The sequence below is a fragment of the Sorex fumeus genome, unplaced genomic scaffold, assembly GCF_029834395.1.
Source record: "Sorex fumeus unplaced genomic scaffold, SorFum_2.1 ptg000036l, whole genome shotgun sequence".
In the NCBI taxonomy this organism is placed as follows: domain Eukaryota; kingdom Metazoa; phylum Chordata; class Mammalia; order Eulipotyphla; family Soricidae; genus Sorex; species Sorex fumeus.
The window spans coordinates 4,786,988-4,802,139 of NW_026606093.1; the positions used below are offsets into that span (position 1 = coordinate 4,786,988).

The 15,152-nt window shown below is 39.8% G+C and overlaps 1 protein-coding gene across 5 annotated transcripts in view; it reads right to left on the bottom strand.

Annotated features, from left to right (window-relative positions):
• WNK1 (WNK lysine deficient protein kinase 1) overlaps positions 1 to 15,152 on the bottom strand; it is a 132,309-nt gene that overhangs the window by 13,449 nt on the left and 103,708 nt on the right. For all 5 annotated transcript variants that reach the window (XM_056117876.1, XM_056117875.1, XM_056117874.1 and 2 more), the window contains 8 exons: positions 14,919 to 15,041; positions 13,141 to 14,579; positions 12,082 to 12,165; positions 8,236 to 8,319; positions 6,501 to 6,561; positions 5,100 to 5,173; positions 3,089 to 3,744; positions 1,128 to 1,330 (listed from right to left, as the gene is read on the bottom strand). In XM_056117876.1, coding sequence (XP_055973851.1) covers positions 1,128 to 1,330; positions 3,089 to 3,744; positions 5,100 to 5,173; positions 6,501 to 6,561; positions 8,236 to 8,319; positions 12,082 to 12,165; positions 13,141 to 14,579; positions 14,919 to 15,041 — 2,724 coding nt within the window. The remainder of the gene's footprint in view (positions 1 to 1,127; positions 1,331 to 3,088; positions 3,745 to 5,099; positions 5,174 to 6,500; positions 6,562 to 8,235; positions 8,320 to 12,081; positions 12,166 to 13,140; positions 14,580 to 14,918; positions 15,042 to 15,152) is intronic.

A 15,152-nucleotide genomic window follows, 5' to 3' on the forward strand; every position in this document is an offset into this window, starting at 1 on the left:
TTGATTGTACGACCGAGACTTAAATCCAAAAGCTTTGTAACTGCTCTCATGGTGATTCAATAAATAAAACTATATAAAAAAAAAGTAAGGTGGAGTTCATGCCCAATTCAATCAGCTAATCAGTGGCTGAATAAATAGCAGAGAGCCTGGCAAGCTACCACAGAGTATCTCGCCCGCTCGGCAAAGCCTGAAGCTACCCGTGACGTATTCTATATGCTAAACACAGTAATGAGTCTCACAATGGAGACTTGACTGGGCCCGCTCAAGCAAACTGATGAACAATGGGAGGACAGTAACATTAAAAAAAAAAAAAATCATTAAACACCCAAATATCTATGTGAAACAAACATTTATACCAGCTGTGTTTATGACCAATTCATCCATTAAATCCATTAAGAGGAAGAAGTTACCTGCACTGAGAAAAAAGTCTTTTTTTTTTTTTTGGTGGGTAGGAGCACACTTAGCTGTACTCAGGTACTCAGGGATTACTCCTGGCTCTGCACTTAGGAATAAGTCCTGGCATTGCTTGGGGACCATATGGGATGCCAGAGATGGAATGGAACCCATATCTATCGCGTCCAAGACAATGCCCTCCCCAGTGTGGCTGCCTAAAATGCTTTTTTTATATTAGAGAAAATTGCTTTTCCTCCACCTGTTCAAGAATTTGATAAAATGTTAATTATTTGAATTATCAGGCAATTTAATGTTTACTCCTTGTGAACAACTATAAGGACTCTGAGTACATAGCTATATAGATTTATAATGGAGTACACCAGTGGATTCACACAGTTACTTTAGCAGACTAAGTAAGAAGTACTATAAAATTGGGGGAAGGGGAAGGGAGTCAAAGAAAAAAGAGTACTAGTATTAGGAATGTCTGAAAGTCGGTAGCACTGTCCTCCCGTTGTTCATTGATTTGCTCGAGTGGGCACCAGTAACATCTCACAACAAATTGTGGAACTTGTTTCTGTCTTTGGCCTATCGAATATGTCATGGGTAGCTTGCCAGGCTTTGCCGTGCCTCTTATAATTTAATAAAAATAACAAGAAGTTCAACAGATTATAAAACTGAAAGCAAAAACTAAAGTCAAGATATTCACGGCTAACCTAGTCCAGGGTTTTTTTTACCTGAAAGCTGGGGACTTTTATTCCCCAAGGAACTGCTACGACTAGATTTGCTGCCTTTGTTTTTAGTTGGTCGCCTTCTTCTCCCGGAAAGTGGGGCAGCTGGGGGAATAATGACAGCAGGTGGAACTTTGCCCAGTTTGGTATACAAAGATTCAATTTCATGTTTCTGGCGACTCTGCAGGTCTTGAATCTCTTTAAGATGTCTATAAAGATAAAAAACATTATTTAAAAATATGTTCATCTTTGTTCAAAAAAGAATTAACAACAAATACTTTGACCTTCATGCAAGATGTATCTACTTAAAATGTTTTCCCTAACTATATCTGTTTCATTTCTAAGACCTTGAGATTGTTAATTATCAACTCATCTCATTAGCCTATATTATGCAACTCAAATTCCAACAAGTTCCTAGTCAACAATAAGTGACTGATGAACTGTTAGAAGAAAAACATTTCCTAACTTTGAGGTTACATGATTTGCTCCTCTGTCAAACATGACTAACAAAATCTACTAACATAATCTTTTATCTTAGTGCCTTTACTAAAACCATACAGTAGACTAGTAAATAGTTAAGATTGGTAATAATTAAACAGTGGTATGGGGGGGGGGGAATGGACTTGGTAGTGGGTGGTTTGGGTCACACTTGGCTGTTCTCAGGGCTTTCTTTTTGACTCAGAGCCCAAGAGACTACATAGAGTTCTAAGGATTAAGCCTGGATCAGTCACAGGCAAGGCAAGTACCCCACACATTGTACTATCTCTCAATCCCCAGAAATGCTATTGCACTGTAGCACTGTCCTCTCATTGTTCATCGATTTGCTTGAGCAGGCACCAGTAACGTCTCCATTGTGAGACTTGTCGTTACTGTTTTTTGCATATCAAATATGCCACGGGGAGCTTGCCAGGCTCTGCCGTGTGGGCAGGATACTCTCGGTAGCTTGCCGGGCTCTCTGAGAGGGATGGAGGATCGATCCCGGGTCAGCCACGTGCAAGGCAAACGCCCATAATGATAATGTATTAGTATATTGAAGTTTATATAATCAAAAATGTTCTGAATAAATTATCTATGTCAAAATGCTCTGCATTCAACTCTTAAAAGGTCAAGAATCGTTAAGAACTGGGGCTGGAGTAATACCAAATCAGGTTTCGCGATTCCTTGCACGCGTTCAATTCCCAGCATCCCATATGGTCCCCAGAGCACCACCAGGAGTAATTCCTGAGTGCATGAGCCAGGAGTAACCACTGTGCATTGCTGAGTGTGACCCAAAAAGAAAAGAGAAAAAAAAAGAATCCAGAGTTCCAAACCACTGCCAAGTTCCTCTCACTGAGCTTCCTAGGATGCCTGCCCTAGGCCAATAAATTGCTTAAAAATAAATAAAACACTGTCACTGTCCTCCCATTGCTCATCGACTTGCTTGAGTGGGTCCAGTAATGCCTCCATTGTGACACCTGTTACTGTTTTTGGCATATCGAATACGTCACGGGCAGCTTGCCAGGCTTTGCCGTGCGAGCAAGATACTCTCAGTAGCTTGCCGGGCTCTCCGAGAGGGGTGGAGGAATCAAGCCTGGGTCAGTTGGGTTGGGTTGGCTGAGTGCACGGCAAACACGGTACCCGCTGTGCTACTGCTCCAGCCCAAATAAATACATAAATAAATAAGAATCAGTAAGAACTGTATTCTAAGAACTAACTTTTGCATACCACACCCACTTTTTTTTACTCGTGGGGGCCACACCGATAATGATGGTGGGGGGGGGGGGGTCCATGTGGTGCTGGGTATCAAACCCAGGGCCTCAGCGCACATGCGGAGCATGTGTACATCACTTGTTTCACATCTCTGGCACTCATCCTAAAAGAAGTAAAATTTAAGCCTATCACAGTGACAAGAATGAATATTGATCTAGGTGCCAGGAACAACATCTTATTTTCTGCCATTAATCTTACATAGGAAGAATCGTACTTACTTTTCTCTTAGTTGTCGCAGTTCTAATTTTAAGTCTTCATCTTCGATGTCTGACTCGTTGTCACTACTCATGTAAGAGGAATTGAATGAATTACTAAGGCTTTGACTTAGGTTCTGGATAGGAAGGCTCTTTGAGAGTACTTGAGGAGGCGAGTGTGGACTGCCTGAACCATCATCCACATCTCTACTTAGAAAAGCTGTTTCTAGGTCAGAAGATGGTCCGTTCAGATGCGCAGGATCTGAGAGTTCCGACTTTTCTTTCTTTGGTATCACAGCAGGAAGGGCAGTTTGTTCCAAATCCACAGACGGAGATGTCACTGGTACCTCTTTCTTGGCCTCACCAACCTTATCTTCCGTTCTTGATATAGAGAAACGACCTACCTTGTTTGCTGTAGTTGTCACCTGGAATCGTCCAACCTTGGTGGGTTGTCCAGTTTCTGTCTTTGTTTCCGAGGCAGAGATTTTGTGGGCACTATCTGGCATATCTGAAGCAATGTGGATGGTTAACCCATTAGGCTCTGGTTTTACCAGGGTACTCTCTGGACTACTACTTGATAGTACTGAGGACTCTGAAGTGCTGGATTCAAAGTGAACAGACTTTGTATCTTCTGGCTTACTTTTACCCCCTTTCTGTGTGTCATCCATAGTGACTGAAACCTGAAGGAAAGAAATCAAAGCGGGGTTAAGTTTGCAATATTAAAAGTTTAGCATTAATCATAAAAAAAGCTGAAATATCAGTGCTTAAGCTGATTTGTCTGCTTACATATCCTCTTCATTTTTTAACTGTGAAAATATATTGAAGACCATAATAAAGAACTTATCTTCATTGAGCTGCAGAATTTGAAGGGGCTGGTTAAGCTTACCAAGTAAGTTAATTTCATTACGCACAGGACTCAGATTCATGTCACAGTAAAAATGATTAGCTCACGGAATCTTTAAGATTGTTTATGACTACAAAAAACCACTGATTAAACTTAATAAATGCTAAATGCTAAGAATCAAAATATGTTAAAGAGTCAACCTAACAATTAGAAGTAACAAAGGTTGTTGATGGACAGTATTAGGCAATGGTAAAGGTGCAGTAGCTTTATCTATCACTACCATAAATGTTAATACTAGTATAACCATCTTACCTACTTAAAAAATAAACAAACACCTAAATGATACTAAAGAGAGGTTAAGATCCGTATCCTACTTCATTCATCTGGGCTGGAGCGATAGCACAGCGGGTGGGCATCTGCCTTGCACGCAGCCAACATGGCCGACCCGAGTTCGATTCCTCCGCCCCTCTCGGAGAGCCCGGCAAGCTACCGAGAGTATTCGATATGCCAGACACAGTAACAACAAAGTCTCCAATGGAGACGTTACTGGGCCCGCTCGAGCAAATCGATGATCAACGGGAGGGCCTTTACTTCATTCATCTATTATTAATGAAAATGCAGTCCAGCAACAAGAAGGACTGACTTCCAATTTTGGCACGATGTATGAAGGAACAGAAACCATTCACTCAGGAAAATGAAATGATGTGTTATCACTTGATAGCGACTCTGTATTTTCACTTCAGAAGTTAATTCTAAGAAAGTTACTCTAAATATTCAAAAACACTGGGACAGAAAGATGCTCACTTTTTGTTTTATTACGCTGAAAACAGCAGAAACAAGTAACAATGGAAATGGAATTAAATCAACTGCTGACAAGAAAAGAAATAAGGCATTCACTGGAGAAGCAGGGTCAGTTAGAGAGAGACATGTGTACAGAGGAAAAGGAAGAGGAAAAATATACTTCCAAGAAGTAATCTTATAGAGTGATGGTGGTGCTGGTGATAAAAGAGGATGGGTCGATAGTATGAAACTGATCTTTTAAATATCCTGTATTTTCTTTAAACGCTAATGTTTGTTAGAGGGAGAAATGATAGTGCTTTAAAAAAAAAAGAAATATATCCTTGGATTAGCAAGTATGTCCAAAAGGCATTTTTCCCTCCAAAAATGAAGTATGGGGAGAAACTGTCTTACCTGGAATCGCCCTGTCTGAAAAACACCAGTTCCTGAACTGGTTGCAAGGACAGAACCTTCTGAAACTTGAGAAACTGAAACAAAAACATGCAGAAACACAAGTTAAACTAGCATCTCTTTTTAGTTAGCTTCTTTTCCCTTTGGCCAGAATACAGCAGAGAAGAAACGATATAAAACATGAGAAAAATCACAGAGGCAAGGGAAATTTTCTCATCTGCCTCTCCTTTTAGTCTCTGACCTAGAAGTTACTGTCTGTTCTCTTACTAGATAACTTTAGTATGAAAAGAATATATTACTTGTGAGGAACTGAAAGTCTGAAATTTATCAATTCTCTACCCTTTCTTATATGTGTATGTACATATGTGTATACACACACACATATATACACAGCACTGTTTAAAATAATAAAACGTTGCCTATAAATAAAACTGTAACATTAAAAACACTGTCAGATAGTATTTAAAAACCAAAAACACCAAACTGAGATATAATATGTATTAAGAAGGTGACTTATCGATTCTTTAGTTCATAGATAAGATTTTTAATGGATGGGTGTGTGTGTGTGTGTGTATGCGCATGCGTGCGTAATTTATACATAGGGGTTATCCTGGGGGGCCACCAGGACTATAGTAGTGATGTAGTTGGGGAAGGGGCAATATGGTGTCAAGATCAAACTCAGGCCCTTGTAAATGTTGTCATGTGCTCTGCTATTTGAGTTATCTTCCTGGTTCTTTAATCAAGGACATGAAAGATGATTTAAAAATGATAACAGCTATGAGAAACTGAGTCAGGGAATATTTTAGCAAAATAAACCAGGTATCAAAATCATTGGTAAGTTTTTTAAAAAATTTTTTAATGTATCACTGATAAGTTTTTAATAGCTGTATTTCCTTCTTTCTGGGGATAATCATTTGTTCCAAGTTCTTTCTCAAAATACTTTTAAGTATCAGCATTTTCTTTTATACAACAAGTTAATAACTGATTTTATATTTCAATTGAAGTTCTATCTTATTTTATAAAAAAGTAACATTCCCCCCTTCCCCCCAATAATTGGTGTTTCTAACAGAGGCAGACTGGGGTGGGAGGCAAAAGGGGTGGGACTGGAGGTGTGGGTGTGGAATGGTGGGGAAGGGGTGCAGTAACATTGGTGGAGGAAAGTAGAAACTGGTAAAGGAACTGGAGTGGAAACACTGTATGTCTGGAAAACAATCATATTACTTTGCAATTTCAACGGGATTAAATAAATTAAAAAAAATGGACACAAAATCAATACACATTAAACAAGTTCTTGAAAGTGGTTTCAAACATACCTATACTCTCACGTGTGTTTCTCTGAAATAGGAATCTCTATAATCAGTTAAAGGAAGGCCTGGAAACAGCAATATAGACAAGAATGCTCACCGTCCTTCTGAGGCTGACCCCCGGTTTCCACAACTGCTGTTGGAGCCACCACCGGCACAGGCTGCAAAACAAGGGATTTAGCTTTAGTCACTCTCAAATACATCCCACCTCACTGGTGGCCTCATATGTGGCCAGGGTATTCTCTAAGCTACCGAGCCACCTTCAGCACTATCTTAGTAGAGTTCCCTGTTAACAGCAGAGTTCGAACTGGCCCAGTGCTTGGGGTAGGAACTGAGGTTTGATCTTATGTATTAATGTATTAAGCTGCAGAGTCATCTTTTGGGCTCTTCTAGAGATTCACGACAGGAAAACTATTTCCATCACCTTAGTGCATGCAGCACCACTGGGATTTGAACTTCTGCTTGGCAAGTAAGTACTTTTTAAGCCACCGAGACATCTTATGGGCTCCTACTTTAAAGTTTTTGTATTGATACTGCTACCCCGACCTTTGTAAAACAAAGAAAAGAAAAAGCCAAACAGACGTGAAATACTAATGTCCAAACTAATTTGTTTTTCCTTTTAAATACATGTGCTGGGGATTGAATTCAGCGCCTCACACATAAACTATGCCATTTGTCATTGAGTCACACCACCAACTCAAGAAAGATAACTTCTTGTTAGAAGAAAATTGAGTCTTAACCCTTTGTATCACTTTAACTATTCTCTGAATATTTAGAGGTTTTTCACCCCTCAGAGTTGAATTTTAATCAGAACACGTTCTGTCACACGCCTAAATGAGTTATCTAAAATTTTTAGTAGTACTGGAGGAGCCAGAATAATAGTACGGCATGCAGGACGCTTGCTTTGCAAGCAGCTGACACAGGTACAATCCCTGGTAATCTGTATGGTCCTGAGCCCACCAGGAGTGATTCCCAAACAGGGAGCCAGAAGCCCTAAGAATGGCTGGGTGTGGCACAAAAACAAAACAAAACTGTACTGGTGGAGGGATAGGGTTATGGGGTGGTGGAACTAGAGGTTGGAACGTTATATGCCTGAACTGAAACCAATTAAAAATAACTTTGTAAACCACAGAGTCTAAATAAATAAAAAACCCAAAAAAACAAAAAACCTTTTTAAGTAGTACCTACTCTAAAGCATAAATACAACATTCACAGGATTAATCTGAGGAACAATTCTAACCAGAGGAAACATAAGAAATTATCTTTCAAATATAAAAAAAATAAAATAAATAAAAACATATATCTATATATATGGAGTCATCTTTTGGGCTCTTCTGGAGATTTTATATATATATAAATAAAATAAATTAAAAAATCTATATACGATATATTTTATATATCTATATATATATCTTTTTATATACCTAAATATATATCTCTTTTATCTATCTCTCTATATCTATCTATCTATCTATCTAATTGTAACTTTACATTGCTAAATTTCTGGGTCCACGTTAAACTTTCATTAGTCTATCTCACTTCTATTGGCTGGAATGAAGGCTTTAAATAGGTATTATGGCATCAAAAATGGCCCAGGTTGCCATTTCTTTGTTTTTGTTTCTTTGGAGAGTCACATCCCATTGATGACTGAATTGGTGCTCAGAGACAATTCTCCACACCGTACACGGAGGGCACTTCTGGCGGTATTGGGGACTGACTATCATCCTCCCAAAAGCAAAATTCTTGGAGGCACCTCCCTGCCCCCAGATTACCATTATGTCCCAGAAATATGCCTTTGGGTTATGTAAAGATTTTATCAAGATTTTCAAACTTACACCAACTGCAGATGTCACCGCAATAGACTCTGGACTCAGTGTTCTTCTCAATTGAGTATCAAGATCTTCCAGAGGTTGCTGGGACTGAATGAAAACAATTTATTGGTAAGCATGGGTCCAGCATATTCATAGTTGTCGTATGCACACGCACACACATGTATATATAATTTATATATGTATAAATAATTTATAGAGGACATAGTTTTATGCTTTAGTTTTATACAATATAACATTTGTTACTCCTGGTTCTGCTCTCAGGAACTAATTACTCCTGGTGGTGGTGGTGGGGAGGGGTGGGGGACCACATGGTATGTGAAGATCAAGTAATTTTTACAATTCGTATGTTGAGGGGCTGGCTGATGCTTCAGCCCCTCAGTATACAAAATTTTCAACTTAGACAAACTACTTGAGTTACCTGTTTCAAAAATTTGTCAATATTTCAAACCTTAATGAAATTCAATTACATCAATGCTTTTAGTTTTAAAATTTTTTTCTTTTTGCCTTCTATTTATATTATATACAGTGATAGAAAAGTTATCTATTTGATTTCTCTTTAAAAATATATCTTGCTCTCAGTATCTGCACTGCAAACCATAATGCCCAGAAGTAGAGAGATTATGGGGAGTACTGTCTGCCATGGAGGCAGGAGGAAGGTGGGAAAGGGGGGTATGCCAGAGATATTGGTGGTGGGGAATGTGCACTGGTGGAGGGGTGGGTGTTTGATCACTGTGTGATTGTAACCCAAACATGAAAGCTTGTAACTATCTCACGGTGATTCAATAAAAAAATATATAGAGATATATTTTATATATCTCTATATATCTTTTTATATGCCACTATATTTATTTTATCTACATCTATCTATCTATCTATCTATCTATCTATCTATCTATCTATCTATATCCTGGGTTGGAGCCAGAGCGACAGTATAGCGCTTGCCCTGCACACTGGCAACCCGAGTTCAATCCCTGGCATCCCATATGGTCCCCTGAACACCACTAGGAGTAATTCCTGGTGAATTCAAAGCCAGGAATAAATTACCTGAGTATTGCTGGGTACAACCCAAAAAGAAAAAAAAAAGGGTGTGTGTGTGTGTGTGTGTGTGTGTGTGTGTGTGTGTGTGTGTGTATATATATATAAATAGATTCTAGACCAGAGAGATCCAGATTCAGGGGTTAAGAAGCATGCCTGCACCCTGATTAAATCTTACGTATGCTCTTTGAAGCCTTGCACTGAACTGCCACTGGCCTGGTTGCTCGGGGGAGCTCCAGGGTCTTTAGAGTACTCCCCACCCCCCACCAATACTTATATATTGATAAATTAATTATATATCACACTATGTTACCTATTTTCTTTTTCGTCTTTTATACATTCTTATTTGCTCGAGCGGGCCCAGTAACGTCTCCATTGGAGACTTTGTTGTTACTGTGTTTGGCATATCAAATATGTCATGGGGAGCACAGCGGGTAGGGCGTTTGCCTTGCACGCAGCCAACATGGCCGACCCGAGTTCGATTCCTCCACCCCTCTCGGAGAGCCCGGCAAGCTACCGAGAGGATCTCGCCCGCACGGCAGAGCCTGGCAAGCTCCCCGTGACATATTCAATATGCCAGACACAGTAACAACAAAGTCTCCAATGGAGACGTTACTGGGCCCACTCGAGCAAACCGATGATCAACGGGAGGGCCTTTACTTACTTTACTATACATTTTTATAAAATATGATTTCTATAAATAAAATATGGCATCAAATATGCTGTTAACACTAAGATACAAAAGGATAGTCCCAACAATTTATACCTTTTGATTACTTTTTTTTCAGGGCATAGGTGGCAGTGTTCAGGAACTATTCCTGGTGTTCAGGGTGTAGGGGTTTGTATCCGTGCCTCTCACATGCAAAGCATCCATACGAGCCCTTTGAATTATCTTTCTGGCCTCAATCTACACTTCTTATGCCCTATAGATGACAGCAAGGAGGAACTGCAGGTATGAGTAGTCTATCTTCTTAATCAGTCCTTATTACTAGTTACCATACCTTTTACCATTCATTATAGTCCTGATTCCAGTGATCTACTTTGGCTTTTATCTACCACAGCATTCATTTACCTCTGTTCTGTTCTGTGTACTTGCCACTTATCCCTCACCTTGTGAAGTATCTTTTTTTTCCTTTTTTCTAAGCAGGTAGGGGAGTGACACCTACTGGTGCTCAAGACTTAGTCCTCGCTCTGTGTTTAGGGATCATTCCTGATGGGACTTAGGGGACCATATGGGATGCCAGGGATGGAACCTGGGTCAACCACGTTCAAGGCAAGCGCCCAACCCACTGTACTATCATCACTTCAGTCCCCTGGAAGAGATCTTATTGTAACCACACTTTTGAATTCTCTTTATCTCAAATACATGTTTTTAGTGAGAAAGTAAGTTTAAATCTCCTAATTCACAGATTTTCACAAAGCAATTTGTAAAAGAATTGAGTTGGAGAACTAATACAGTAGGTAAGGCCTTGCACACAGTCTACCTGGATTGGCTCTCTGGCAGTAGTAATAGAACCAGGAATAAGCCCTGACCAACACCAAATGTGGACCAAAACCAAACCAAACTGGCAGCTGATCAAGAGGGTTCTCTTTTGGAGTCATTATTAAGTCAAGTTCTGTAAATGGTGTCCTATACACTTGAGATTAAAAATGCAGGGATAGTTCAAATCTCTGAAGTAAGCAATTTACCATGTTTTCTTTCTGTATGATTCTAAAACAAATTTCTAACTTAATTTTCACATTTACTATCTTGTCTCACATTGAAAATTTTTTCAGTTAAAATAGATTTGTAACAAGTACTTTTGTATTGGGAATTCAATTGTGTTGTGAAGGTGGGATATGGTAGGAAAGACAAATAACTTTAATATTGCAGGTAATTCTACCATACTTCATCAAATGTACTGAACTTAGTATGAGACAGAAATTTCACATTCATATCGTTGGTAATAACCTATGTTTTAATAATTACAAGTGTCTTACCTACTGTATTATTATAACACAGGTTATTAATTAAAATAATTAAATAACCTAGCCTATGTTAGCTAGGCTGAGAGGTATTGCATCTAAAGGCATATATATTTCATAAGTCATAATCTTATACTATGCCCACCTATAAGCAAAAAATACTTCATAATGTGGTCATAAAAGAAATGTCAAGTTTTCAAGAGAAAAAAATGGTTGCACTGATTTCACAGAGTAAGGCCATGCTAATTAACAGTGTTGTACCCTTTCCTAAAATGCTTTCAGCTAATTTTAATAAAAAGTTTTATTTACATAATGACTTAGAACCTACAAAAGTGTAAAATTCAAGTTTCCTGTTTTCTTCACTCTAAAAGTTCACTATTCTACAAGTGCTGAAAACCAAAGAGTTAGTGCCAGAAGGATAGTACAGCAGGTAGGGCGCTCGTTTTGCATGCAGGCAATTTGGGCTAAACACCCAGCACCCTATATGGTCCCCTGACACCCACCAGGAGTAAGCCCTACGTACTGCTGGCTGGAGCCCTCAAACAAAACAACAAAAACCTAAAGAGCTACAGTTGTGTGGCAAGTGTCAACTTCATTATTTTCTTCCTTCATGGGGCATGAAAAAAATATTAATACGAAACATTTTTGAGAGGACTTAAAGCAGTATCACAAACAAAAGAAATAAAGCTTCTTAAGTAAAATCAGGGACACTTGTTACATTGTTATAAGAGAGGGTGATTATTAAGTCAAAACTAAGAGAAAGAAGTCAATATCATGCAATGAAGAATTTAAATAAGTTTTGTCAAAGAAGATAGGGCATGAGTAGAAATCTGCCGAAGCTTAAGGCACCTGAGTTAGTGAAGGTCCTGGAAAAGGTGGCAGCTGCTCGCTGGGTGGGGCACCAGCTGAAGGCTCAGGACCTACAGGCAGCACCTATGGACAATGAAGGGAAATTCAAGTCCATGAAACACTAAGAATAAATACTGCAAACCTAAGAAGAAATCAACCCATCTGAATGCATAAGTTTAAGACAAATATCTAATGAAGGTGTCTGGGCTACATTCTAAAGTCTGTCTTAAAGGGAAATTAAAGCAAGTATTACTATAGGGTTAATATTGCATAAAATAAAAGAGTAAAATTCAGTAAAAAGTTATCCCTAAGAAAAATGAAGAGAACAAGGTGATATGGATAAGTTGATAAGCCCAGTCCAAGATAGTCCTGAGTCAGTTATATGGTGCAGTATTAACTGTTATCACTATATAATTTTCCAGAAAAATTTTCCAGCAAAAGGATTTAGCTCCCTTTTGGGAACCATATTTCTTCAGCGTGTAATAATTAGGAAGAAATACTAGTAGTTTACTTGATTATTATATAGGTAAACTAGTAATAGATTAAAAATAATTATATAATTTGAAAATTATACAGCATAATTAGTCAAAAATCCGGCCAAATTAAAAAAAAATCCCATAGATCTTTATGCATAATCTACATAGATCCTAAACTAACCTTCAATCAATGTAACATAGCTACTATAAGGTAAGCATCTATATAACGTTTCTAATTTATAAGGCTAATTTGATGGCTGGTTCTCCCTCTCGGCAAGCTACCGAGAGTATCCTGTCCACATGGCAGAGCCTGGCAAGCTCCCCGTGGTGTTTTGATATGCCAAAAACAGTAACAATAATGGGTCTCATTCCCTTGACCCTAAAAGAGCCTTCGATGCGGCACCGTTGGGAAGGGCGAGTAAAGAGAGGCTGCTAAAATCTCAGGGCTAGGACGAATGGAGATGTTACTGGTGCCCGCTCGAGCAAATCAACGAACAACGGGATGACAGTGATACAGTGAATTTGAAAGCTGAGAGAAAAGAGTGATCATATTTGTCAAATTATTTCAAAGCAAGAATCTTACCGGAGTCTTAGTTAAAGGTGGCTTTGATGGTGCAGTTCCAGGTTTCACTCCTGCTGCAGTGCTGACTGAGGCTGAAATGTAGCTGACTGGCGTAGAAACTTGTCCAGGTGTGACCGCTGGTATAACCGACAAACCAGGTGTTCCTACTTGCAAACTGGTAGGTGGTAAACAAGTACTTGTAGTGGAAGTCATGAGTTTGCTTGGTGCAACAGCAGTTGTTGGTATGCCTGGTGGGACTGCGGTCTCTACCACCAGTGACGTCTCCAGAGACACAGAGGCATGTTGAGCTCCAGATGAACTGTGTTCACTAAAGAGAGATCGTAGCTTTTCCTCTAGAGTCTTTATGTCATCGATACCAGGAGCTTTAGGTTGTGTATCAGCATCTATTTCAGGACAGTGAGTGTGAGGTTGGTTGGGCAGCAAAGCTGGCTGTGGCTGACTATGAATGAGTGTCTGCTGTACAGCAGGCACATTGGCAATCGGTTGTACCAAGGGTGGGATACTAGGGACCTGGGGTAATAAAGGTGTAGAAGTAGGTGCTGCTTGGGCAAGGACAGGAGTAGAAGATACTGCTGACGGGACAACCAAAGGGTGCAACCCACCAGGCTGAGAAACAGAACTAGATACTCCTGTTCCAGTGGAGGAAGAGGAAGATGATGCAGAAAGGGGTAAAGCCAATCCAGTTGCACTGCTATGAGATGTCTTATCTAGTGAGTGTGCACTAACCACCACCGTTTCAGCCAGAGTAGGAGCGGAGGTGCTGCTACTAAGGTGAAAGGATGGCTGTGAAACCACACCTGGGAACGGAGTAGTGGTAGAAACTGATGTCAGTGTGGCTACCCCAGTAGTGCTGCCTGTTGTCTGCTGAGATAATACAGGTGGAGGCTTAGCACCTGGGGTGGCAGCAATGCCCACCACAGAGGCTGAAGGTGAGGAAACTGGAATAGAGAAATTTCCTATACTGGAAACAATGCTTCCAGATATGGGAGCCTGAACTGACTGACACGTTGTCAATACAGACACAACTGTAGGTACTGTGGTGCTTGAAACCACACTGGAAAGTACTGGTGATTCAGATGCAGGTGGTATAGGGGGACCACTTGAAGTTACTATACTTGTGCCAGGGACAACCCCAGCAATCCCTTTTTCAGTGGGCACTGTACCCTCAGACTGAATTACTGATGGAGAGACATCACTAAGAGGGACTGGTACTGAAGGTATGGCTACTGCTGGGACTGCGACTCCAGAAACGTTACTCATGGAAGGAGGCGTTACTACTGGGAAAGTTGGTCCCGTGTGACTAAAATTGGGAGGTGCTGTACTGGGCCCTTCAGTTACTTGGGCATGTTTAAGTTCTGAAAAGGCCTGCTGTAAACTCAGGGATGAAGCAGAGTGAGAGAGGTTCATTCCAGCACCCTGAGCCGTAGTAGAGACAGCAACTGCAAAGGCAAACAAAAAAAATTCAGAATCAGATCATGTAAGAAGGGAAATTCAAATGACAACTTTAACCTTCCATTTTTGGATTACCCAAAAACTTAAAAACTCGCCCCCAAAAATGACTGCCTCTCAATTAGCATAATCAAACAGTAGTTTGATCCAAATCTGTCAACTTGTGTGAATAACTGAAGAATAAAACCATGAAGTGACTTTTTAATACAATCCAGTTTTCCACTCTTCTTGAGTTATGTCATTATTTGAACTACGGCCTGATGACAAGTTTCCAATTCACAGAGCTGCAGCAGGAGTTACGACAGTAGGCGGCAGAAACAAATCCTTACCTGTATCTGATACTTCACTGCTAAAAATTTTTGATTCTCGTAATCGACTTTCAGGCACAGGACTCACTATAAATCGTCTTCCAGCAGAATGAACAACTTGAGTTAAAGAGCTGGTAGGAATGCCTGGTAAAACAGAAAAGCCCCACTTCATTGCACTAATACAAATACAAAAACACACACAAGCTGCCAACATGGAGCTTCAAGACTTCATTATTAGCACACAACTTCGCAGGC